General features: G+C 39.2%; 1 protein-coding gene across 2 annotated transcripts in view; it reads right to left on the bottom strand.

Annotated features, from left to right (window-relative positions):
- Positions 1-26,735, bottom strand: part of mdga1 (MAM domain containing glycosylphosphatidylinositol anchor 1) — a 256,196-nt gene that overhangs the window by 138,701 nt on the left and 90,760 nt on the right. For both annotated transcript variants that reach the window (XM_084719638.1, XM_084719647.1), the window contains exon 4: positions 13,921-14,095. In XM_084719638.1, coding sequence (XP_084575764.1) covers positions 13,921-14,095 — 175 coding nt within the window. The remainder of the gene's footprint in view (positions 1-13,920; positions 14,096-26,735) is intronic.

The following is a 26,735-nucleotide window of genomic DNA, read 5'->3' as shown; positions in this document are numbered from 1 at the left end:
TGTGTATTTCATGAAGTGCAGCTCCCAGGGCTGTACCTATCACTGGAGGTAACAAGGCCATGTCCATAGTGCTTTTTTAATTCTCACTTTCCATTTTTCATACAGTGGTTCTCTTCATTTAAGAAAGAAATTAAAGGTACAGTAAGCATTTCTGCAATAGAAAGAATACCACATCAAATACCGACTCTTTGGGATAGTGGGTCGGACCAAACCTCTAACCCGATCAATTACCCAATACTCAGTCCTCAATATTAAAGCCCAATCTAGTGGCACACACTGCATTCAACAGTTATATCCTTAAACTAATCTTGGATTTAGTAACCAAAGAAAAGAAAAACAAAACACCAATCCTACCAAATCCACCTCATTCTAGTCCCTGCAAATTTCTTGCCTTTAGCTTTGACTGAATCTGAGCTCAGTGTTGATGAAGTACTATGCGTTGCAATGTAAGCCTCGTTAAGGTTGCTTGTTAAGTTCAATTTATTGATGTTAGATACACATATGGATACAGGTGAAGCCTCTTGCCTGTAGTCTGCATTCATTTTCTCCATATTTTGCACACTTTCTGAAAGATTACAGATACTAGCATAATGGAACAGTAACACCAATAAGCAAGACACGACCTCAAGACACGATTAATTAGTTTTAAAAATCCAACAATGCTGGACACGATGTTTGTCGTCATTTTGCCTGTTTCTCAATAGGTACATTATTACAATGTCCTGCAGTGTTGCTATGTTTGCTGTTCTCAGAAATTTTGACTCTTTTTCTTCCTTGGAATAACTTCACTCTGGGCAGTGCCGTCTTGTGGATGCATTGCTTAATGTCCACGCCAACATAAAGCACGCATGGACGTATGTGGGCAAAAATGATTATATTGTTCGAAACGCTGTAGTATTAGTATTCATTTATGTACATTCCAGGGGTATAAATGAGCATTTAGAGGCACTTTCATGGGGATGTCCACTCAGTTTTGATGGTAAGTATAGTCAGTTGAGGCAATAAACTCCTCATTGTGTGTTAAATTGACCAAGAAAGCTGAGTTTTCCTCGTGGAGCAGTGTCAACAGTGCCTGCATGTACCAGGATGCATTGCGTGTAAGCCTCTGGCCATGCTCATGTTGCCATAAATACTGACAGGACATTTACAGGAAAAGGGCTGAATTTTCCCTTTAATGGTGTGGAGCTCTTACAGTATTCTTCTTTTCAATACATTTAAAACTGCAGCTAACTGATCCTCAGCTGGTGTCAACAGACCAATTGGCCTTGTTGAAATGATAAAACAGCAATACCAGCTCTAAAGGAAGCCTAGGCAGGCCTCAGCAAATAATAAAAGAACAAGAACAAGTGCATCACAGAGCTCAGACTAAAGAAAACATTAAAGAATAGAACACTTTCTGTGAAAAACCCAGAATACTCTTTCGCCCATGTAATAAACTTCTCAAAGATGCACCAAAGTGGAACAAACTTGAAGAACTAGTTTTAAAAACTCTAAGGGCAACCTTCATGTACCATTTAAAAAGACTATCTGAATCAGTTTTTTGAGTATTTTAAAAGAAGGATGAGATTTGTGTAGGACAACACACATTCAAGATCAGGTTATTGTCTTTTATGCCCTTCTGTAGTCAGAAGAGGTCATCCTGACACAATATTTCTTTAGACTTTAGGGACAAATAATTATTTATGCATGCCCACAAAAATGTTCCCACTCATGTTAAGGTCATTTTTTCAAATGCCATCTCTTTCTTTTATGTCTCTTTCCTCTGTGGCAGCTTTTTCAGATTGCTATATTACATAATTTTATTCATTTATTTATTTTTACAGAAAAAATGTCCAAAAATTCAAACATTCTGCTAAAACTAACACATATGGACAAGAGTGTCCAGTTCATCTGACCCGAATGTCTGTGGACTGTCAGTGGGAGGAAATCCACATGACCATGTGAAGAACATGAGAACTCCATCTTGGCTCATATTCAGTCCTCTTGCTGTGAGGTGACAGTGCAAACCACTGAGCCAATGTGCCATCTTTATTTATTATACAATGTTATGAAATTATTATGGTTGACTAAAGCATCTCCTTCTGCCGCAGCCAACATGACTATCAGACTGCAAGGAAGAAGGAGGAAGATGAAACTTGGCAGTGTGGACAGATGAACGCTCTGCATGCAAGCTGAAGCATTGTACTGTATGAGATTTTGTGTGCAAGTCAACCTAAAGTTGTTGCACATGACTGTGAGTGCCTGCATGTATTCCAGTGTGCTTGCAATACATATGTACATAAAACTGTGTTGGGAAGAACAGCAGATATGGCTGGTATGTTCTCAGTCTGCCTGCATGCATCAGTGTACATTAACGAAAGGTGAAACATAAGTGGCAGTGACACTTTGACTTGATCATAATCATCCAAAATTCACTATTAAATGAAAATGTCACATTGCCATTTATGTGTACAATGAGGCCTCTTAAGTCTGTCTATAGTATGCATTTATGAGCACTAATTCACCACCTATTGTATCTGTTTGGCGCACCTATTGGTAAATTGATGTAGAGTATATGTCAAGAGACAGTATGCATAGGAATTTGATTTGTTGTGAAAGCTGAGGGACATAAAGGATGTTTTAACAAGCCATTGTCAGTACATTTCCAGAGGGAAAATGAAAGATAATAAAATAGAAAAGACAAAAAATGTATTTAATTGTGAATCATCCCCTCATGATGGGAAAGATATTGCTTCCTGAATGAGTGACTTCAGAACTTTATTGTTTTTATAACAGAATAGTTATAAAAAGAAACAACTTAAAAGGTAAAGAAATGTGAATTTTTTGAATTTGATTAGAAAACAGCAGCTCTTTGCTACTCGCTGCGTGTCCACCCTGGATTTCCAGGTTACAGAGGCTTGTGTTTTTGGGTTGTTGGACAGTAATGCAAAGTGATCTCTGACTGCCTATTCCAAACCCACTTGTCAAATGCAATACATTTTTTAAAATCTGACAGCAGGAAGGTGAATGTCGAAAGCAAAGGTTTTGCTGAAAAGGCAAAGAGATTTTTTCACTCATTGGAAGCGTGACGCCAAACATCATGTGTGGATGCCTTTAATGTAGACCAATACATCAGATCATTATTGCCAGTGATGATGTCATCTGAAAACTGACGGTAATGAGATAGCTCTGCTTTTGTGTTCTTTATTTTATAATTTATATCTACATTTTACTGTCACTATATTATGTAGACAAAATACAATGGTAATCCTGCAACCTATTGATATTGATCAAATATCAAAAAGTTGCACTTCCTAGATCTATTGCAGCTGAAGGAATGTTGTTAATAATAATTTTGGAAAACCAAAATGCAAAAATTCTACATATATACTCTCTCTTTATCTAACACACACACACACACACACACACACACAGAGCAGAGACAAGGGTTAGTCTGGGAGTGGCATAAAAGAACATGGTTTCATGGAAGAGCAGAGCAGCCAGATAAAACAGGAGACACCGCTTAAGGCAAACGTCACAGCACTTTATCTTACATATAAAAGTGAGGAAATGCTGTGGTCTCTCCTTAATGGTGGAAATTGTTTGCCTTAAAGGTCCAGTGTGTAAGATTTAGGGGGATTTATTGGCGGAATATGATAGAAGAATGTTTCTGCTTGTGTATAATCACTAGAAAATAAGAACTGTTTTCATTACCTGAATGAGCTGTATATATCTACAGAAGGTGTGGGTCCTCTTCTATGGAGGCACCGTCATGTTTCAGAATGGACAGACCAAACACTGACTCTAGATACAACCTTTCACATTTTGCACGTTTTGCGGCCAGCGTAGATTTTCTTCCACACTTGGTGGAGGAGAATAAGAAAAGGTGTCTGCAATCACCAAGCTTACCAAGCACTAGATGTTGCTAAATTATAAACTGGACATTCAAGGCGAGCATCACAGAAGTTTATAATGCATGTAAAAGTGAAGAAATGTGTTCCCTCCTAAATGATGTGAATTGTTAATACTTCACATTTATTTACTGTAATGTCAAGTGAAACAAGCATGCTAAGTCAGATTTGGTCAGGAGTCCACTTATAAAAACCATCAAAAACCACATCTAGTATAGAACAGAAAGGGTTAAAGTACAATCCACACATTTATTTTATAAATCTGTTCTGCTCTCTATCTATGCATCGTATAATAGTGATTCAATAAAAGCCGAGTTCAATAAAGGTCACTGCATTCTTTAAACCTCCACTGATCGGAACACCATTTCTTGAGAATTTATTCAGCATGTTTCTGAACAGAATGCCATTTTCTGCTTTTCCTGCAGCAAAAGTAGTAGTTTGCATTAAACAACATAAAAAGGTGACAGCCACCACAATTGAACAGACAAAATAAAAACAAAAACAAAGTTTTAAGAACCAACTGGTTCTTCCAGATCCACAAACCAGAAAATCCCACACAAAACCAACAATCTATTTGAAGTGGGGTTGCATCTATGAATAGCAGCATGTCAACATGTCCCCAGTACAGGTACATAAGCTAAGTAACGTACTGCTGTGGACACTGTCAGCAGCAAAATGTATTTGAGCCATCTAAGAAAATGTGTCAAAATATAACATGTTAAGTGTTCGCCATATTTAGAATATTTTGACCACTCTAACTTGCCATCAGATCACCATTTTAACAGGAAACCACAGTTAGAAAATCCAAATATCGTTGTCTCTTGCCCTCTCAAAACATGGCAGTGGCTGGTCTAGTGCTGCCTTGATCTATTAGTTTGTGTCTGTTATTGTGTGACTTCTATGAATCTAAACAACCCTTTAAAAAAAGGTAAAACTGTGAAAATATACTAAATACAGTGTACAATTAAACAAATCTTAATTATAAGCCTTTTTAGGTGGTTAATATTGTTTTGCTGCTGACTCTGCCCACACCAGCACATTGCTTAGCTTCCTACATCATGACTCCTGCTTCTAAAAACTAGGGGCTTGTCAACTGCCATCTACTGTACGTAATATACTGAATATCAATACCTCATACAACTCCACTTTAAATAATCAGAACTATGCCTTCAATACTTTGAAGCAAGCGTGCAACTGTGTAGTAAAGCAGACATAAAATGGACTAGAAGGAGAGATTGAGATACTTTTAGTACTTTCTACCTTGAATGGCACTGTTTCACTGTAGTTTACACATAGTGTCTGTACTGTGGGCTTACATCTTATTATAGATCACCCACACTGAGAGTCTCACACATCAAACCTCCAACCCTGCAGTTTCATTGTGTTTTATAATAGACTTTTCTCACGGCAGACATTTTTATTTGTCAAATACATGGAACTAATTAGGCTGCATTCAATTGCAGCTGTTCCGGTCACAGCACCCTGGTATTGCACATACTGGCTCATTGACACACCTAAATGGACCAGAGCCTTCATTAATGTGATTAGTTACACCTGTGCTTTTGGTGCCATAACAAGGCAGAATGTCAAGCATGAGAAAGACAGGCCTTTTACAACCTGCACCCTCAGTGATCTCTTTCATTTTTTTGCACATTGAGCAATATGAAGAATTCATGGTTATTAACAAAGAATGCTGTCTAACTCTGGCAAACTGGCAAAGGTTCTTTCAAAAGCATTAAGCAAAAGAGACTATTTAATCTGCTGAGAAAGAGGAAAGTAGAAAGACCCATTCTCAGTTGACACACACAATGCCCACAGTCACATAAAAATCCCCTTTGCCTGTGTGAGAAAATCAAGAGATACTGCATTTTGCCCAGGCAGAGTTTCCAGATTACAAGGAATTTGACATCATCCAGTACATTTCTAATGTACTTGTTCTAACTATGTGCTGTGGACCAAATCAAATCTTGGTGTGAAGGTCAACTGTGAAGTGAGAATAAAAAATGAACAACCATATGAACTATATATCAAAATACAGCTCTTCAATAACAGTCCGGTATGGGAATAATGACCATCCCTTCAGCCAGAGTAATAAAATTGAACAGGGGATGAAACTAACAAAGGAAAGCAGAGGAGACAAACCCTATGGAGACGAGGTTGCACGACGGAGGAAACACAACCAGACCGAGGAAATCACAAAGAAGCATGCACAAACAGAAATATATATTGGAGGAGCAACGGAGAGTAATAACAAGTAACACATCGAGAGGAAGATAAACAGAGGAAGGAAGACGTGGAATGAGATGATTAGCAAAGGGAAAAAGTTTGCGCGAGTTTTTGCAATGCTGTGTCGCTCAGACAGTGGTGGTGAGTGTGAGTGGTGGCCTAATCATTCACCCTGCGGCCTCAGCCACAATCCCTCTGAGAGGTCAAAGATTCTTTTAAACTACCTGTCAGCACTTCTCCCTGTCTATAACAGTTTACTTGCTTTTTTGTGTCAATGTGTGTGTGCGTGTGTGCAACTCATACTGAATGTGTGTTTACATGTGTGTGTGTGGCAGTGCCCATCCTTCTGCTCCAGCCAGGACTGCTGTCACCCTGAAGCACAGAGGCCGTGTTGTGACAGAAATCTCCAGCCAACACGGACAGACTAAATGCCACCTAGCCTGCTGTTGTGTGTGACAGTGTGTGCTGTATGTGTGTGACAGTATGTGTCTGTGCTGTTGTCAAAAACGGCAATTTTAGAGCAATTGTGTTACTGCATTGGGACTATTTCTAAAAATTACACATTCCTCTATTGACTCCCATTGTCACTGACAGTTAGGATGATAACTGCCAAAGCTGTAAGAGGGTTGTGTACGTTTGGAGATTCATAGTGTTATACTCCATTGACTTATACTGTCATTACTGACAACACCACAAGAGGTTAGTGCCTGTTTCTTTGAAAGAATCAGTCAGGCTGGAAAAGCAGCTGAGCAAGAAATGTATGTTTTGATCATTAGGATATCGAACGTGTTTTAAGGGTTTTATGTCAGTACTAGCAAGTACTGACTCACGTTAAATCAATCTGACACATTTCAGCGTCTGAGAGTACATCTCGGTGAAAGAGTACCTTCAAGCATAGAGAGAGAGTGGCATCGTCCCTGTAGCTTGTTCAAGTCACTGTGTGGCAGGACAAAGGCAAGATGAAAGTGGTCACACTTTTCACAACTCGAAGCAGACAATACTTACTGTGATACTTCTACGCCGGTGAGGGCAACGCATCTATTGAAATAATAAGGTATATCTAAAAGCTGAAGAGCGCACTGTGTTTGATAGCCTGAAGGCCAAGTTGCAGCAGCTGCAGCTAACGTTAACATGCCTGCAGCCAGTGTTAACTTCATCAATGTCCATCAATGGACAACAAAACTTTAAATAAGGCATCAACATCTTCAGGTGATTAATTAGTTTGCTGGATAAGTTGTGGGTGGAGATAACTGGGCTTTGTTCTTGGTTGACATTGGCTTTGCAATTTACTAGTGTCAGCCAACACTCACCTCTTGGCTGCATCTGAAAATCCTTACCAACATGCTACACTAAAAGAGTAGGTGACATATTTTTAATTTGTCTACAACTTTAGTATGACACCAGCATGAACTGCATACTGTTGACACTGAAATATTACAGTATGTGAGCAGTTGTGGCCCAAGTGACACAATTTGCATAAAGAATAATACTGCTGCTCAGAGTTATAACTTAACACTCAGACCTGATATGTTTAGATTCAGTGTGACACTTACTGGGGTTATCATTATCTCCATCTATTACCAATAAATCTGCAAAGAAATCACAGAAAAAAATATGTTCCTTGTAACCCCAGAAATTAAATTAATCATGCTTTTATGGTTTCTTCAGTATCAAACTAATCTAGTTGTCTGCACACTCATGGGTACACTGCAAACATAAACTGCTGACAGTGAATTCTGCATACTTTTAATGGTGGTATTTTGCCAATATATTAACAAATGGCTAAAAAACAAGTTTCAAGTGTTCAAGTTTTAGGTCACAGCTATCTCACTGATCCACAGTGTTATTATACTTCCTGTTTACATCCCCCAAAAGCCGCAAACCACGCAAACTGTTCCAAAACTTAGAGCACGATTATCTCCCAGATAGAAGTAAGATGAAGAATAATAATAGGAGTCACAAAATCCATTAATATGAACTTTTTCATGATGCATCGACATTTTTGTGATATTACTGAGGCTCAGAATGTCCCACTGACATTGCTCTGATATTTCTGGAACACTGAACACACAGCAGTGTGTCTCGATTTTATCTGAGGAGGACTCACAGTGTCAGACTTTGAAAACCCTCTGTGCTCAGGTAAAGTAATAAGTCTGTTTTTCTGCTTTTGCCATCTTGAGTCAAATAGTTTCACAGATGCAAAACAAACAACAACTAAAAGCAGAAAAAAAAGTCTTGCAAAGGCATCGGCATCATGAATATCATAGTCTGCGCACCCACTGCCACAACATTGCCATCAACATTAGCATCATCATCATCATCATCATCATCATCATCATCATCATCATCATCATCATCACTTCCCAATACTTTTTCACTTACCTGGTTGCATCCTGAGGAGAGTAATGAATTCACAATGAGGACTTGATCTCAACTAAACTGAGCTAACCATTTCAAGAACAGTTTAAAAAAATAAAAATAAAAATCTGATCTACTCTTAAGTATCATTAGTTGGGTTTCTGAACCAAGTCCATCCCATCAGTAGAGGCTACTCAAAGTTAAACCCCGCCTGCTCACTGTCCCACTGCCTCAGTGGTTAGAGTGCCAGGTCACTGGTCAGCTGGTGGAAACAGATGACCCTTGTGTGATGGAGGTCGAACAGGGAAAATAAGGGTGGTTGGTGGATGAGGTGTTGCTGAGTGAAAAGCAACAGCAAAGCCAGTATTAAGTGGCTGTAGATTAATGGAGATGCTGCATGTACTTTCTGTGGAATCAGAAAAGGGAAGATTGACAGCGTGAGGGAGTAACTTTATAATTTCTGCAAGTAAATTCATATGGATAACAAGCTGGCTGGCATCAACTATTCCATCCAAACTGATTTATTCAGATACCCCTATGGTTAATAAGTTACATGCTAGATTAATAACTGATTGACAGGCTTCATTCAGGGGATAGAAATAAACCAAGGAAAGTGTTAAGAATAAGAAAAAGGAGGGAGGAAAGGTTTCTGTGTGAGCTGTAGAAGAAATGATCGGATCCAGGTAGGGAGGACAAAATGAAAAAAGGAAGGGAAGGAATGACTGAGTGAAATACAGGATGTCAGTAAATATTATAACGTCTTTCGTGAGCAGAGCTTAGATGGAGGCAAAGAAAATATAAGCTCTTCTGAACGGGCACGCACTCAAAGGACTGTAAGCGAGTCTTGAAAAATTTACTCAATAGATAAACCGTCTTTCTTCAGTTGTGGTTTGGGCGATTGGCTGAGTTGTTTTCTTAGTGGTGATTTTTGTCATTTTATTTAGCTCATTTCGAAGGTCTGTGGAGGCGCTGTTTGGCAACACACTTAGCGGCAAAGTACACATCCACTGAGCTGGAGGACAAGTGACAGGAAAACAGCCTATAGAGCCAGGTCAACATATCTAATGCAGTAAATTAAGGGTTTATTTTGATCAAGCTAGGTTTGAAAGGAAGGACTTACCAAGTGGATTCTGGTCAGTTTTACTTTGTTTCTGTCTGTTGAGTTTAAATCCGCCCCACAGAGTTATGGGGCACTTAATGCTTTGGTACAGGAGAGAAATCTGAATTTAGAAGGTGATCAGTTGTATTTTTCTGTTTAAAAAGGAAACTTTTTGTGAGTTCAGTTTGTTTATTTTTATTTATTTTACCTTTATGTTTATTATAGCTAAAACGGACCATACTTTCTATGAAGTGGGAACTTTCATAGAAAGACACTTTCAGTGATTTCCCAGTCCACTCTTTTCATCTCGTCGCATTTAACCATAGTTATCTTTGCTTTTTTGACTGGCAATGGCAGCTGGTATCCTACAATGTACTTTGATTCTGGCACCCAACAACACAGCAAGATGACATTTTTGCTTAGTTATGTTGTCTACCACTCTGAGGTGATTTTGTGTTTGCCTCCAGTTTTCTTTCGTTTTTGCCTCCAGCTAAGACCATGACCTAATCATGATTAAGAGTCTATAGAAATATGCAAGTTCTTCTTTTTCCGCATGTTCTCTCTGTTCAAAGCAGAATATTAAATATGGTCCTTTGCTAAAACGCTCATTTTTTCTGCTGTCTTTTCAGTTTCAATCCATCATTCACCTTCTGACCTCTTTATTCTTCCCTGCTGTTCCTCTTGCTCTGACACACTGCACTTTGAATGTGTGTTTATTGAGTGTGAGTGTGTGTGTTTTGGTGCGTGAGTGTGTGTGCTTTTAGACTTATTTGAATGTATGTGCTTACTAGAAAGTGTGACCATATGACTGTAATGCATCAGTGTGCATGTGCATGAATGTAAATGTAAAAGATGAGTGTGTGCTACATATAAATGAGTGAAGAGCAGGCGTTTGTGTTAGTATGTGTGTGTGTGTGCATGCCTTCTTGCATGCCTGCTTGCAGCCATGCAACTGTATGAAAGCGAAGTTAGAGCCGCATGCAGGGCGGATGACCTCAAGCCAGACACTGCTGTGTTTGGTTGAGCCTCACAGCTGAGAGGGGAGAGACCCCAGCTGACTCACTTCATACACGGACACACACACATGCACAAAAAAAACTCACACTGCTTCATCACGCGCTGGTGTGTGTGCGGTGCAGAGAAGAGGAAAGCAGGAAGGAAGGAAAACAGAGAAGCTGAGAGGACAACATGAAAGAAGGAGGAGGAATGAGGGAAGGAGTAAAAAGAAAATGCAGCACTTGGTCATTTCAGTTAAAAAGCTGAGACATGGGAAAAGACAGAATTGTGTGATTGAGGGAGAGCTGAAGCTTGTGCTTGTACCTTGTGTGCGGGTAACAACATGTTCTGCCCTCCAGTCCAATAACTGGTCTGTTGGATGCATCCAAATTGAAAAGCATATGAGAGCATCTACCTTATTATGTGCATCTCTCCCTCTCTCTTTTGTTTCACTTCCTGGACTCCATTTCTCTTCTCACTGTCTTCATTTTTCTTTTTGTCTCTCCCTTCATCTGTCATCCCCACTTTTTTTTTCTTTTTCTTCTCTCCTTTCTTCCCCCTTTTTGAGTGGAAATTAGGACTAACACTACAACATATAAAGCCTCAATCAATCTACCATTATTTTCTATTCCAGCTTCTTCCTGGAAAAGTAAAGTCTACTTTAGTTTATATTAAACAAGATTAAAAGCAGCATAGTCTTTTCTTTCCCCCTGCACATTGCAGCTCTTGTATTACTAAATACTTGGACATATGACGTCTCCTATTGGCTTCTGACAAGGCTTTTTGGAGCCTGGAGTGTTTACAACTAGCTGCCATCTTGTCAGCTCTTCAGAGCCCAAAAAGAACTATTTTGGCAGCCTGGATGGGGCAGATTTCTGTCAAACCAGCAGCAATCACAATGAGTAGGTATTCAGGCCTGAAAGGCAGCTGTCAATCAAGCAAAACAAGTCTGAATAATTTAAGTAATTAGATTTGCAACCAAGATACATATTAGAAGTAGTAATCTTATGACCAAACTGTCTTAAAAATAATCAACTTCATGACACTGTATATAGAGATGAGTGACAATTCAAAGAAAATTTTGAAAAAAATAGTTTCTCCATCATAGCCTGACTGATACTGATATTGATAATACATTAATCTCATAACAATATCGCAACCTAATAATAAACTTTAATTTATCACATATTAAAAACACTTTTAACATGATTCCTTTTAATTTTCTTAAAAACGTATGTTAACGAAGATATGAACTGAGTGCATGAAAAATAAACATGGCCATTTGCTGTATTTGCCCGGCTGATTTATCAGTAGCATGAGACATCACTGGATGGTTTGATAAGAATAAAAAGGTGAATCATAGTGCTTTACTCTGGTAAATAATTAGTATACTTTAGGATATTAGAAATATAATTTAAAAATACCAGGACCACAGAAGCTGTTGTTGTGGCTCACGGCTCAACACTGTTGTTTTGTCCTTTAATTTGTCACCCATTTGTATATTAATGTATATACAGTCTGTACATTAATATGTATAGAGTGATTGACTTTTTCCTGTAGATCACATTTGGTGGTATTTCCAGTTGTCCCACCGTTCAAACTGCATCTTCAAGGACACTCAGCTGTGGTGGTTTTTCTTTGTTTCCCTCCCTGCGTTTCCCTCTTCCCCCCTCTTTGCCTGCTTACATCCCCTCTTTCCTTACTCTCCCATCCATCTTTCCCTCCACTTTCATCTATCTCTCTCCATCTCTCTCTATTTCCCTGGTAGCCTGGGCTAATTGTTACATCGTTCTAGCACTAAAGTTGTCTTGTGTAGGAAGCGTAGCTGACCGCTGCTGGGTCTAACGCGGCATGGGGGATGGGGAATTGAACAAGCATTGGCCGTCAGAGCTGGTTAGCTTCACGGAGCTCCTGTCACAACTACACACACAATACAACCTGTTTACTACCCCGGCCCCCTGCAATTACCAGCTCCCCAGCAGGGGCCAAGCTAGCGCCTGGGGAGAACTAACACTAACAGCAGAGAGGGAGGAGGAAGGCAGAGGGAGGGAAGGAGGGAGGTAGAGCCCCATTAAGAGGCTGAGGCAGGGTGGTGTGTAAGTGACAAATCCTAGAGGGACAAGCATGGATCGAGCGAGTGTGTGTGCGTGTGTGCGACTGCATAGTTTGGTGTAAGAGATTTCATGTTAAGGGAGGCAGGGTGGAAGATGATAGTGTTGTACTGCACACAAAGCAGAGCAAAAGTAGAATGCAGCAAATGAAATGCAGGTAATGGATGTTTAGTGTTATAGGGCCCTTGGAAAATCAGCCTTTTTCTGTTAGTCTATAAAGCCACCATTAAAATGATTGAATCAATGAAGGAAGGAACTATCTGTGCAATAAACTGATGTAACAGATGGACAAGGATTTTAGGGTGCTGGGAATGAAAAAAGAAACTGTATAAACGTATTGACGTGTTGGGTATATGGCTGCATGTGCATCAACCTGTCGCCATGACCTGGCCCCTGACTCACAGGGACAGTGGGGCAGTGAAACAAGCAGCAGTACGGGACCCCTACAACACAACACTGCTTCTCACAATCTTTCTGTCTGTATTACAAACAGTAACAAAGGGCCCTTATAGACACCAGGCCACAGAGACAGTTCAAAAGATGTGTAATGAGGTCTGAAATGTACAGGTGATCTCTTATTTATCAGTCGATTAGTAATTTACATACTAATTGTAGCAAGCACTGTCAAATCAGCGGATGTGACAGAGGTCTCACTCAGTCTCGAGAGCTAATAATCTGACTATGTGGGTGTGATTTTTCCACCTTCTTCAGAGTAGTTGTGTTACTTGAGAAACAGTGGGTTAGGGAGCCCGTACCACCTGGACTAACTGTTATAAAACTCTCGATATGTCCCACAGACTTCACTTTTTTCCAGGGGTATCTGACAAAACAAGGGTTTTTTCTAATCACCCTCACTGGTGAAGTTTGCTACACACATCTACATTATCCACACCGTAAACCAATGGTTCACTATAGGCAGAAAGGCATTGAAATTGAGATGTTACTTTTTTTATGTGTTGCACTCTCTTATCTACACCCTTTCCAAATACTGCACTTCTATTTGATCTATCCTCTTCCCCCCCTAATCCCCCAACCATGCTTTTCATCCTTTCCACCATAAGTCATCAGATACTCCTGGAAGCCATTCCCACCTGAAATCTCATCATCCATCCAATCTGTCTTTCATCTTTCCTCCTCCAATCTTTCCATCTCTCCTCATCTCGGTCTTCTCTAACGGTGGGAATAGTAGTGAAAGTCAGCTGTGGTCTAGAAGTGGACCTCTTTCTCCCTGCCCACTTACACTGCACATCTACGCGGATGGACTTGATGGCAGCCACCCCCACCCCGTTGTCGGCCTTGCAGTAGTAGCGACCCCCCTGCACCCTCTGGATGCCCTCGATGCGCAGTGTCTCATTATAGATGGATGTTTCCTGGAACTTGTCTGATGCACTGCCTGCCGTCTTCGTCCACCGTACCTGGAGAGAGCGGGGGAGGGGAGAAAATGTTGAGTTGACAAAGGGTTCTGTCGGCGAAAGCGAGGTGTCCTGAAGGACGGAATCAGTCAAAGTGTAATGGAAGTTGGCAACAGAGAGCTAGAGTATGAAAGACAGGCTTTGACATTTGTTTCTCAAAAAACTTAAAAGATAGAGTGTAAACAAAAGTGATGAAAAGCACAGACTCTAACATCTCTCCTCACAAATAAATCTTCACACTTACGCACACTGTTCATAATGACACCAATAAAACCAACATTTGTTAGTTACATTCTGTTTTCATATCCTAACAGAGAGAATGATTAACATGTAGTTCATCAGTACAATCCTGGTTCCAGAACAAAACATACATCTGAAATTGGTGCAGGTGCACTAATACTGTAGTTACAGTGCAGGCTGGCAACAGTAATGAACGGTGTTACAGGTCTGAGTGTGGTCCCTGATGGACAGATTATGCTAGAACACAACTCGGAAAAGTTGAAAACAGTCTTAAGCGAATACAGAGTTTCATTCTTTTATAGCAACAGTTTGCTTTATGAGTAAGAATGGTAAAAAAAAAAAAGATAGATTAATACATCTGCAGGCTCTGAAAAGTCATGTTAGAGCACAGTGTCAATAACACACGGCTGTTCACTGTATTCACCTTCATTGAATTGAAAACAACACCAGGCTGCTTCAGGATACCCATTCATTCCTCTACTTGAGATTATTTGGTTGTAACTCCATATTCTGCTTATTATGGAGGACATGACCAGTTATCAGGGTTCACCATAGCTTCTTTTTCAATTCCAACATTTCCTGAGGGAAAGCTTTCCATTTGCTGACCTGTCCTTACATTTCCATCACATTTAAGTGTGACTGGAACAACTGTTTCAGAGATATGAAACTAGTGATGTGATTGGCTGAGAGCATTTTTAGTAACCACCACACTTGTTGATTTATATTCACCTTCACCTGAGCACTTTTGCTCATGGCACTGCTGCACATACATGAATCAAAAAAGCACACATGGAGACACACAGTCTGTACATCCTGAAAATACTTCAAAGCAGTCAACCCCATGTCTATTACTGTAACCATGACATTGAAGATTGCCTAATTTTAACAAAGTTGGAATTTCAACCCAAACCACAATGTCTCCTTAACATTTATCAAGCACTTATTTTAAACTAAACTATGATCTTTCCCCAACCTTAACCAACTTGTTTTAGTACCTAAACCTAACCAAACCTAATAAACCAGGTTTATTTTTGCAGTTTGGGACTTGAAACAATTTTAGGCTTTTATTTGTTGTTCTGAAGGGCAGTTACAGATGATGCATTTTGTCCTTAAATGTAGAGGACATGTTGGTTAAACCCCTTCTCTAACCTTGAGTTGTGTTGGTGTACGTGCCTCCAGACAGCCTTTCATGTCTGTTTGTTACTGATAAGAAGTTCTGGTGAAAATGTGGATTCTCTGACAAAAGTATCAATTAGTAGCATTTGATGGACAGCGTGGATGTCATTTTTATCAAAACACAACTTAAAAACAGAAGTCAGCAAATACTGCTACACACTGAATTAGTGTAATAAACACTTCACATAAATCATGTGTAGAAACACTGTCCAAGATAAGGACTTTCTCAGAATGGCCGTTAAAATCTGTGGAAAGCAACTTCAGTGATAAAAAATATAAAGAGACAGTGCATTAGCCAGACAGACTGGAAGAGTTTTCATTTCACTGGGCTGGTCATTAAATGGTCTGAATAACTAATCAAAATCATAAATGCAGTTATGTCTTTTTTCTGGCTGATAAAATCTGTGTCTGCTCCATAGAGTGGAAGTTAATGACACTAAGCGCCGTACTCATGGCGTCCATGATGCTAAACTCAGACCACTAAGAGTTTTGACAAACTCTATATGGCTTTTTCACGCTTCAATTATCCCATCAAGCCGTGGGAATGCTGCACGGCTGACAGCTACATGATACTTTCACTCGACTAATCAAATGCACACACACACACACACACACTTGAGAGATATATGAAAGCCTGTAAACTCATCAACACTGAAATGTTTTTCCCGTTCGTGTGTGTGTGTGTGTGTGCAACTGTGTGTACAGTCCATTAATCCCTATTAACCCTTCTGTCTGTTATCAACATCGACAAGACTATCAACCATGTCCTGTTGAGGAGGTCAGAGAGGATAATGGGCACAAGTCACTGATACCCTGAGTGTGTGTGTACGTGTGTGTATGCATGCATGCAAATGTTGGTGTGTAGAAGTGTGCAGCATTTCCTGCTGTCACAGTTGTCTGCTTGTGTTCCTGGATATGTACACAGTATCTGCGTACATATTCGCTCCTGCCTGCATGTGAGTGTGTGTGTGTGTGTTGGTTAGAAAGCAGGTTATATGGATTAGCAGATTATCAGGGTCTGTGTAAACGCTCGCTGTCTGTTTATTCAGCTCTGTTTGTGGGAGGGATTTGCAGGAGGCAGACTGCCATTGATCAAACCAGCCAAGGTGAGCAATGAACCGAACCCTGTCTCTCCATGGTTTAGTGCGTCCAGTTTGCATGTGTGTGTATTTGTGTATGTGGGTGTGTGGACCTTTGTGAGAGACAGAAGAGGGGAGAGAGTGAAAGTGAGCATGAAGTGTGCATCTGTGTTCTCCTGCTTTGATCCTTTCCATTCAAGGATTAAAAGATGAGTGAAAATCTTACAAATAACAGACATTTTGTCTGCTTGAGCTTTGGAGAGGGAGCGTTTTAAAGGTATTCAAAGGATAAAGGACATTAAGATTAGGTTCAAGTTTAGAGGAAGAAGATTATATGATAGGTGCTTTGGAAATGGAAGTAAAATAATAATATATTTCAGTTAAAGGGGATAGTTTGGGTATTTTGAAGAGGGGTTGTATGACGTACTTGTCCATTGTCAGTGTATTACTGACAGTAGATGGTGGTCGACACACCCTCAGTGTGAAGAAGCCCCAGAAGTACTGGTGTAGGAATCTAAGCAATGTACTGCTGTGGACAGGGTCAAAAACAAACCCTATTTTAACTATAAATACCTTACAAAACACCAGGAATCTGACTGAACAAAAGAAAACAATATTTTGCATATAAAATGGTGATTTCCCATCAGAAAGGCTGCCTGATGGCAAAGTAAAGTGGTGAAAATAACATGCACTTATTACACTAAGAAACAAACTGATAAGGAGTGGGAATCTGATTCAGGGGGTTACGATGCATTTATAAACTGATTGCCGAAGCATCTCGATGCATCAAAATTTTAAACTTAAACTTTTAAACCCCTAATGTTGCTTAGCTTAGAACGTAAACACGATACACATGCTTACATCGATTATATATCATCATCCAGTCAGTTCAGCTATATTGAATGTACAGCCCATCAGTTCTCCTGTTGTTTCTCCAAACTGGTGGCATGTAGGTAAACTATGAGTATGAATAAGTACCTCATACAACCTCACTTCAGATAATCTAACATATCCATCTAAAAGCATGCATGTCCCTTTTGTGACCAGAAAATCAGGATGATGTACTGCCCTCAAAAGGGATGGATAATACAGCTGAGAGCATTGTTATATAAGGAGATCCTGGGGTAAAAGGCATGAGGAAAGTGCACAAGGAAACAGAGTCACAAATTGTGTGAAGAAATAAAAAAAACTATGTGAGTTGGCGAGGAATACAGTAGGTAAGGAGAGGGTATGTGTGTGAGAAAAGAGTGCATGTGTAAGTGAGATATAGTTTTCTTTCTTCAGCGAGTGAGAGCAAGAATAAGAGGGAATGATATACACAGTATCGCTGGCAGCTGTGTGATGGGGAGAGAAAAAGTGCATCACACTGGGAGTCGCTACACCAGGGAGGCAGATGAAGCCAAATAGAGAGAGGTGATATTGCGAATAAAGGGGATATTGTGTGCGATGCAGATGACAGCCAGGCGGCAGAGGAGCCTATATCTGCCTGTGACACCGGCAGCTTAAAACCATCACCTGCGCTCTTTTTCTCTGACCTCTTTCGCTCTCCCTCTACACCTCTTTCTTCTCTCTTCCCTCAATAGACGGGTGACGCTGCTCTATTTTTTCCACCCAGGTCCCGACGGATTGGTCTGGATATCTCTCTCGGTCCTTTTTCTCCCTCATCTTATCCCTGTCTGGGCTCTTTTCCCTTCCCTTCCTTTTCATTTCTTTACAAAGTACAGGAGAACCAAACCCGCACTTGTCATCAGAGCCTGTGTCCAAATGTACATCCATTTACACACATTAAAAAAAATATGTCCACCTTCCTCTAGTCTTTCTCCACCAGCACACATGCTGGGAGATAAAGATGCATTTGTTGAGTCGGAGCCTTTTATAATAATAGCTCTTACATTTAGTTGCAAGTGTAAAGTGAAGGGAAGGTTTGAGATCCCCTGGGATCCAGCTCGACATGAAATGCAGCAGGTTTTGCTCGCTGTTTCTGTATTCAGCTGGGGAGCTGTATGCTGTCTAGGACACAGATGTTTCAACAGGAGAACAGAAACAGTGCAGGGAAAAGACGAACAGCCTTGTTAGAGTGTTGCAAGAGGAAGTTAGGGACCACTTTGTCTTTGTGTTTTTATTGGCTGTTGCTATTAGGCTCTATTCAAACTGTGTTTATCGTAAAATGCACTAAAATTCTGAGCAAAGCCCAGTGGGGCAGTAACTTTTCCATTAGTGGTTACATGTTGTTGTGTGATCCAACATTCACAGGAAATTCCTTTTACGCGACATCTGTCTCCATTTGATGCACTGCAGTCTGTACATGGATAGAAACATAAACAGTAATGAAAACGGGTAGAAGTCGACGCTAAAGCGTCGATTCTGATGCCTCCGCCTGCAACAGTTTCATACAACTGTGACTTTTTGTGTTCCCTACACCTGATTGAAACCATTGATTCATTATAAATCCTATTTGCAAGTGTCCCAGAAGTTTGAGAATTATGGCTATGCATTTACAGAAGCTTGTAACTCTCTGAAACCATCTAATGATGCACTGACTTGCTTGTAGAACCACTCTGCTACACAAAGCCTATAGAAACACCTATAAAAACTTCAGCATAGAAATGCAATCAAAAACAAAAAAGGCAGGTATTGTTATTTTCTGATGTAACTGTATTAAAATCACTGTATAAAAGCAGATTGAAGCCAACTGTAAGGAGTTCTCCAAGTCTGTTAAATAACTGAGATTTCTTTCTGTCTTCAGAGGCAGTATATACATGAATTATGCTGTATTTTTCACCCTGATAAAAACAATCCAACTTTAAAAGCTACCTGGAATAATTAATAATTATAATAACATCTTGAGATTTAATTTTGTCTTTCTCCTGCCGTCACCATTACCGCTTTTTGTTTGAATGAAAGAGGGAGAGCTTGCTTGTGCTTGTTAGTGCACCTGGACGTATTTCTGCTTTTACATCAGTCCCATTTGAGAGAAGCTACTGTGATTGGTTTCTTTCTGTGAGCAACACAGCATGTGACCAATTACATTTTAGAAAAGAACAAACAGCAACAGCTGACTTCAACGATGTGCTCAGTCAAAAAGTAACAACAACCTTCCTAGAAATATAGCAGAGTCAAAAGTACAATATTTGTCTTTGAAATGTAGTGGAGTCAAAAGTACAATATTTGTCTTTGAAATGTAGTGGAGTGAAAGTCAGAAGTTTCCAAAAAAACAAATACTCAAGTAAAGTACAGATACTCAAAAAATGTACTTAAGTACACTACTCAAGTAAATGTACTTCATTACTGTCCACCACTGTCTACAGGATATTATGGCTGCGTGTGAGCAACTGGATCAACAAGCAGTGCATCCTGAAAATGCCATAGTTTGGGACAATGTGAGCTTTCACTGTGCTGTCCTGACATGTGAGTGGTTCACCAACAACCAGCGCTTCATCAACGTTTTCCTTTCACCTTACAGCCCCTTCCTGAATTCAATAGAGGAGTTTTTCTCTGTGTGGCGGTGGAAGGTCTATGACCGACAGCCGTACACCAGGAAAACTTTATTGGAGGCAATGGGACAGTGAAGTCAGTACTGGGGAAACAGCTCTTTTCGTATAAGGGTTAAAGCTGAAATCTGATACTTCTGGCACATCCGGCAGCAGAGGTGTTTTGGATGAGTTGTTGCTGAATGTCATTGTGGCTCCTGCTGTTTATGTGAATCAGATAAACAGACTTTTTTTCTCGTTGTCAACCATGTTGTGACCTGATAAGCAAGTCATCAGGTTCTTCGCAGCAGCTCACAGCATCTCCAGCCACAGTAAATGTGCTGTACTATATAACACAGGTGGATATTTTAATAGTTAATTTTAATACTACTTTAAAGGACTGGTGTGTAAGATTTAGTGGTATCTAGTGGTGAAATTGCACTTGAACTTGATGAGTGCGAACACCTCTTCTCACTTTCCCCTTCCAAGCTCATAGGAGAACCTATGGTGGCCACGAAACTCATGCAAAACATGAAAGGCCATATCCAGAGCCAGTGATTGGTGTTGGTGATCATACGTGTCATTTACCCTGGGGACACTGGGACATGACCCCACCACTTTTTGAAATGGCTGATTTTGTCCCGATCACCATTTAAAAGTCTAATTTGTTAAACCTGTTCTGAAAAATAGCTTTCATGCAGCCCACAGAGAATGCAGAGATTTTGTATTTGCACAATAAGAAAGCATACAATAAGTCATGACTGACTGAACTTCATGAACTTTCAAAGTTTCTGCAATGTTAAAATATGCAGCAGTGAAACAAGAAGGCAGTTTAACATCTATTCTAAAGTAAGCTTGACTTGTTATCTTAAGCTAATGCGGTTAACGTTATTCCTCAAGTTATTTCTATTTCATCATATTTTGTGATATTGGATATTGCTATCACTGGGCTTATTAACATGCACTAGTGCTTTCTGCACTAGATGTGATGTTGGCTTTGTTCTATTGAATAACATGGTGCTGCACCTCTGGATGAAGTGGAAGACTAGTACTTGTCCTGTTGTTTGGGGTTGAGTATTTTTGTATTGTTAATTTTGTAGTTCCTTCAGCTTTGCTCTTTTCACGTACTATTAAAACCGCATGCATTTCAAAACAGTATGTTTTTCATCAAAGCCCTCATGTCCCAAACAACACCCAGCATGAAGTGACACCCTTGAACACAGCTGACTTAATGGAAGAGGACCGCCACCCACTATAGAGACCCTACTATAAAGTAACAAAAATTCAATGTTTCTTATTTTCAGGTGATTATACCCTAATGAAAACATACTTATGAATATTATAGTCTATCTCTGCCAAATTCTGCCAGTCAATCCCTGTAAATCTTACACACTGGACCTTTAATAGGCACATACACCTACAACCACAATCCAATACAAAAGCCTTGCAATAAAGCTAACTTTATGAAGCTTATAAAGTTGACAGTGGACAAAATATTAGATACACCTTTCAATACTTGGCCTCCAAAATTACAAAGTTGAATCAACACATCTCTGACACAGTCCACAAAAAGTGAACAATATGAGTTTCATAAATGTGGGATTTATTGCACAGCTCTTGTATTGGATTGCATTGGATTTTGCTGTGTGTATCTAATAAACTGGCAACAGATTTCAGCCTTAAAAATCTGTGTTGACTTGTGGGGAGAGAGACAGTTAATTATGCATAATGAATATGGATCAGAAAGGTATGTTTGGGAAGAAATGAGGAAGAAGAGAAGAGAAGAGAAGAGAAGAGAAGAGAAGAGAAGAGAAGAGAAGAGAAGAGAAGAGAAGAGAAGAGAGTGAAAAGTGTGCACTTCTTAAGGTGATGAGGGAGAAGAAGGCTAATGCGTGTCAACCATACTGACAGGTCAGTGGCCTGCAGCTCAGACAGCTCTCTCCCTCCTCTCTTTTATATGTGTGGTCTCAGTTGCTTACCTTTCTTCTCATCTCTCTCTCTGTCTGGCTGTCTCTCTCTGTTTCACTCTGTCCCTTCTGTCTCTATGATTCTAACATTCTTCTTTAACATCTCTCTATCTTGCCCTCACATATGCAATCACACACGCACACACACACACACACACACACACACACACACACACACACACACACACACTCTTTCCCTCCTTCTCCTGATCGGTCTCTGAGTCTCTTGCATCTCTCGTCAGAGTGACACATCACAACAGGATCCAGCAGACATGGTCCAGTGGCTGTCAGACCCTTTTGCCCTGCTGTCTAAACTGGAAACTGTCAACACTACACAACAATACATGAGAGACCTTAATACTGAATTAGCATTTAGCTCAGATAAAGGAGGTTGAGATAGTTGTTTACATCATGCTCTTTATGTTAATGTGTTATCAATATTCAGCACAGGCGTCAGAAATAAGAAAAATAATGCAGACAAACAGCCCTTATCTGTTCCTGAATTTTAAGGATGCAGCTAACAAACTGGACAGGTCACCTGTCGATTGCTTCACACTCTCACGTCTACAGTTCTGCCTGACCAATTAAGAGACTAAAATTCACCTGGCTGGCAAATAAAACTTGTGTCAGTAACACTTTATGGTAACTGAATATAAATTATAATGATGTCACAGCAGTACAAATGCATCAGCAGTAAGTGATTTGAGGGTGGATGTCATCCCACGTCTTAGCAAAATGACCAAAATGCATCACCCCTGTTAATCTATCATCCACCTTCTCCATTCCAAGTGCAGAGGAGGTTATTTAATTGAAAAATTAATTGACTTTATTGTTCCAAAATGACAGATACACTGACACCTCTTTAAACTAGATGTGTTAAAGAAAACTGTTATATATATTACTTTACAGACAAACCCAGGCACTGCAGCTTTAACTTTGAACTTCACTGCCCACCTTCCCTTTATAGCAAAAGTTTCTCTCTCCCTTCCGTCTCCTAGATATCTCGTAGATTAATTAAAAATGTTTGTCTTGTCTGCCTGACTCATTTATCCTTAATTTGACTGAGGTTTGTTCATGTTAACATATATGGCCCCAACCATGGTTCTGAAATATCAGTATAACTGTGCTGTGTATTGATAAATCCATGGCGGTGTCCGTTGTGCTGAAGTAGCTGAAAATTTGTAATTGCATCTTTTTCTCTTTGTCCTGCCCTTTTATTTAGTTTTATTTTGAATCTGTAATAGTCTCTTAATGATTATGTCAATATTTAATGTATCATACAGTATACAATGAAAGCTCACAAACCATTTATGACAACTTTAATTTATAATAATTCAAAGCCAACAGAGTAAATTTTTACAAAGCACTCCAACATTTTTTGACAAGGGCAAACCTGAACACAAAAGATTGCAAACAGTGAAATTACTTGTTTGGGTAAATTTAGTCATCACTCTAAACTGACCTCTACCTCCCGAGAAAGAAAATGTTCCTTTAAAGTGACTATAACTCTCCGGCCTTGAAAATAATTATGATTACATGTGAGTCACAGAACTAAGCATCTGTTCTTCTGAAAAATAATCCCTGACAATCTGTGAAAAGCAAGAAGACTGTTTAACAACACTAACTGCTGTTTTTAAAGCATTTTCAGAAACCCTCAACGTCTCTTGTAGACATCTGGACCTGGACAATTAAAAAAAAAAAAAAAAAAAAAGTTTCCCAAACTGAAAACTTGAACTAAAATCTAAAAAGTTGTATTGTCAGATATTTTTCCATTAGTGTTACTTTCCTTTATTCTACATTTTCATACACAATAAAGCCTTTGAATCTTTTTTTGTTGAGTCTCAACTTAGGAAATGGTTTGCAGCACGTAGAACATTATTAAATCAAGATTGACAGAAGCGTCTTTTAGCCATCCTGGAAACATGTACTGTTGGATTTGTATAGATCATCAGGGTCATATATAATGATAACAGATGATAGACAGAGGCTATCTTGGATGGTTGCAGGGCCTCCTCTTCACAGATGTCTTTGATGTTTTCCTTTCATTTGAAGCACTCCCAAAGCCAACTTCTTGTGTCTCCAAGTGGTGGATATTCAACCCACAACCACTGTCAATACAACAAGCCTCATTAGCACTTCACCATTAGTATCACTCTGTATAAGTGATACAGCCCGATGACAGGCGCATACTATTTTTATTTCTATGACTTTCAGTGTATCTTACAGATGGAACATGTACTCAAGGCCAGGTGCCATGAAATGCTGTATTTCAATTTCAATACAGCCTTTAATTAATGATATTATATTACATATTTCATTACTTGTTCTGACCTGAGGGATATTCCATTCAATCAGTCAAAATAAGCAATATAAAAGTCTCTGTACTGCACTTTATTACTCTATGTGTAATTGTGGAGCAATTTTGCAGTCTTCTGATTAAAAAGTATGACTTTATTGTTCCAAAATGACAGATACACTGACACCTCTTTAAACTGGATGTGTTAAAAAAAACTGTGTGTTATATATATTACTTTAATGTTAACCACACAATGGAATTATTGCTATGTCACTGTCATACACCATTTTGGTACTTGCTGCTCTGCTCTTAAGGTAATATACTCTGAAGACTGACTACTTTGTGGACTACAGCTTTCATCTTTTGAGAAAACACTTTATTGAACTAATAATCTCTCTCAAAAACAATCAATAATATAAGGATAAATAATAATAACAATAAGATGATAATAAGAATTTGGGGCTGAGACTGTCGCTGTCTAAAGCACAGACAAACCCAAGCACTGCAGCTTCAATTTTGAACTTCACTGCCCACCTTCACTTTATAAGCAAAGGTTTCTCTCATCAAGTCCCTTCCATCTCGTAGATGTCCAGTTCCCTTTTCATGTCACCTCACTGCATGTCTGCAGACTTTTCTTGCACAGAATGCCATCTTTGAAAGTGTTGCTGAGCTTTACACTCTGCCATCTGTCTTCACATCGACCTGCCTCCTTTGCAAGCATGGTGAAAACCTGACAGGGTAGAAAATGTACCTGTTAACTAAATGTTTCCTCACATCATAGTCATTATATAGATTATGGACAAAATTCCTGAATGATTTATTAGGACCATTACCTATTAACCATACAGAATGCAGTACAGGGTTCTGGCCCCCATTTCCTTGCTATGACATCTTAGAACCATAAAGACATTTACATACGAAGCTGCAGTAAAACTGTGACTGACTGTATGACTGATGTTAAATGTATATCTCATCTGGATTACCTGTAGAAAATGTTCATCCATGAAAATAAGCTGCATCTTGAGTGCTCAAAGATGGATAGAGCTCTAGCTGTCATGGCTCCTTCCTCATACCCTCTGACAAAAAAATAAAAACACTAAATCTTCTAGAATAAATTCTATACAGTAGTCATACAGTTAACATTATCTTACATTTTAATATGCAAAACCAATAGCCATTCTGCAAAAACTGGCGCTCACAACTGCAATTTTACTCAATTGCCGAATGTAGGCGATAAGTGGGTTTGGAAAGACCCTTTCAGTTTTCAGCTATCAATTATGCAAATTACGAGTTAATGTGTAAAATCAATTCAACCCATTTTAAATGAAAACTACAGCACAATAAAGTGCGCAAAACTGCTCTGGTCCAAATACTCTCTAAAAATAACTGGACGTTTAAAAAGACAACGATAAAGTGCTCCTCTAGATAGATGAGTTCAGTTTTTACATGTAGTCTGATAGATGAGAACTTGCGTGGGTGCCATTAGCAATAACACTGCCGTGCAAAAAGTATGTAATGGAAAATATCCAGCAGTCTACAACACAGTATGTATAGTCAGGAAGTTGTAAATTGAATTTATACGTACCATCCACAGACATCGGTTGAGTTGTGTATCTTCAGCCTGAAAAGTTCTTTTCTGAACAAGTTCATTTTTTATCTGGGCTCCTTTTAACAGGCTTTGCTTTAGTTAGTTACTTTGCAGACTGAAAAAAAAATAAGATTTTGTGGTCTACACTCCACTTGGAAATGTGCATGGGAACAAGATAAACTTCCTCAGTACTGCTGTTTGTAGTGGAGACTGGGGAAAGTGGGGAAAAGGAAGAGGAGCATGTGAGATCTGCTAATCAACACAGAGATGACAATTAAGTATTAAATATCTAGCTTTGTGAAAAAGAAAGAGAAAGCATCAGAGGGCTCAGTATGATAAGGATGAAGTTATCAGTGTGTGGAAAACAATAATATTGCTAATTTGGCTACTGAAAACTATCATCTCTAAATTCTTAATGTAAATTTAGCTAACTAGCAACTGTGTGGCTAATGTTAGCTTTCTGCAATGATCATCTTACTAGCTATAAAACCTTGTCGTCACCAATATGATTATAAATATGAAATGTACAAGTGAAAGTCAAATATAGTGATAAGATGTGGGTTATAGTCCTAAAATTGAAGTTTTATTAAGCCATGTTACACATATTTTAATAATAGAAATGTATTTAAAATAGATGGGTGACAAAAACATTAAGGATATAGGTAAGGTAAGGTAAGGTAAGGTAATTTAATTTTTTTTTCAGTGTCATGCACCAAAAGAAAGGTGCCCAGCCCTCATGGGCTTATAAGACACTACAAACAACAAACACAAAACAAGTCAGGAGCAAACACCAAGATACAAAGAGAGCGAAAGAAACAAGGTCATAC

Source organism: Lutjanus erythropterus, chromosome 1, assembly GCF_056507025.1.
Source record: "Lutjanus erythropterus isolate fLutEry1 chromosome 1, fLutEry1.hap2, whole genome shotgun sequence".
NCBI classification, from domain to species: domain Eukaryota; kingdom Metazoa; phylum Chordata; class Actinopteri; order Lutjaniformes; family Lutjanidae; genus Lutjanus; species Lutjanus erythropterus.
The sequence above is the reverse complement of the archived record's forward strand: the minus strand, read 5'-3'. Positions and strand labels throughout refer to the sequence as shown.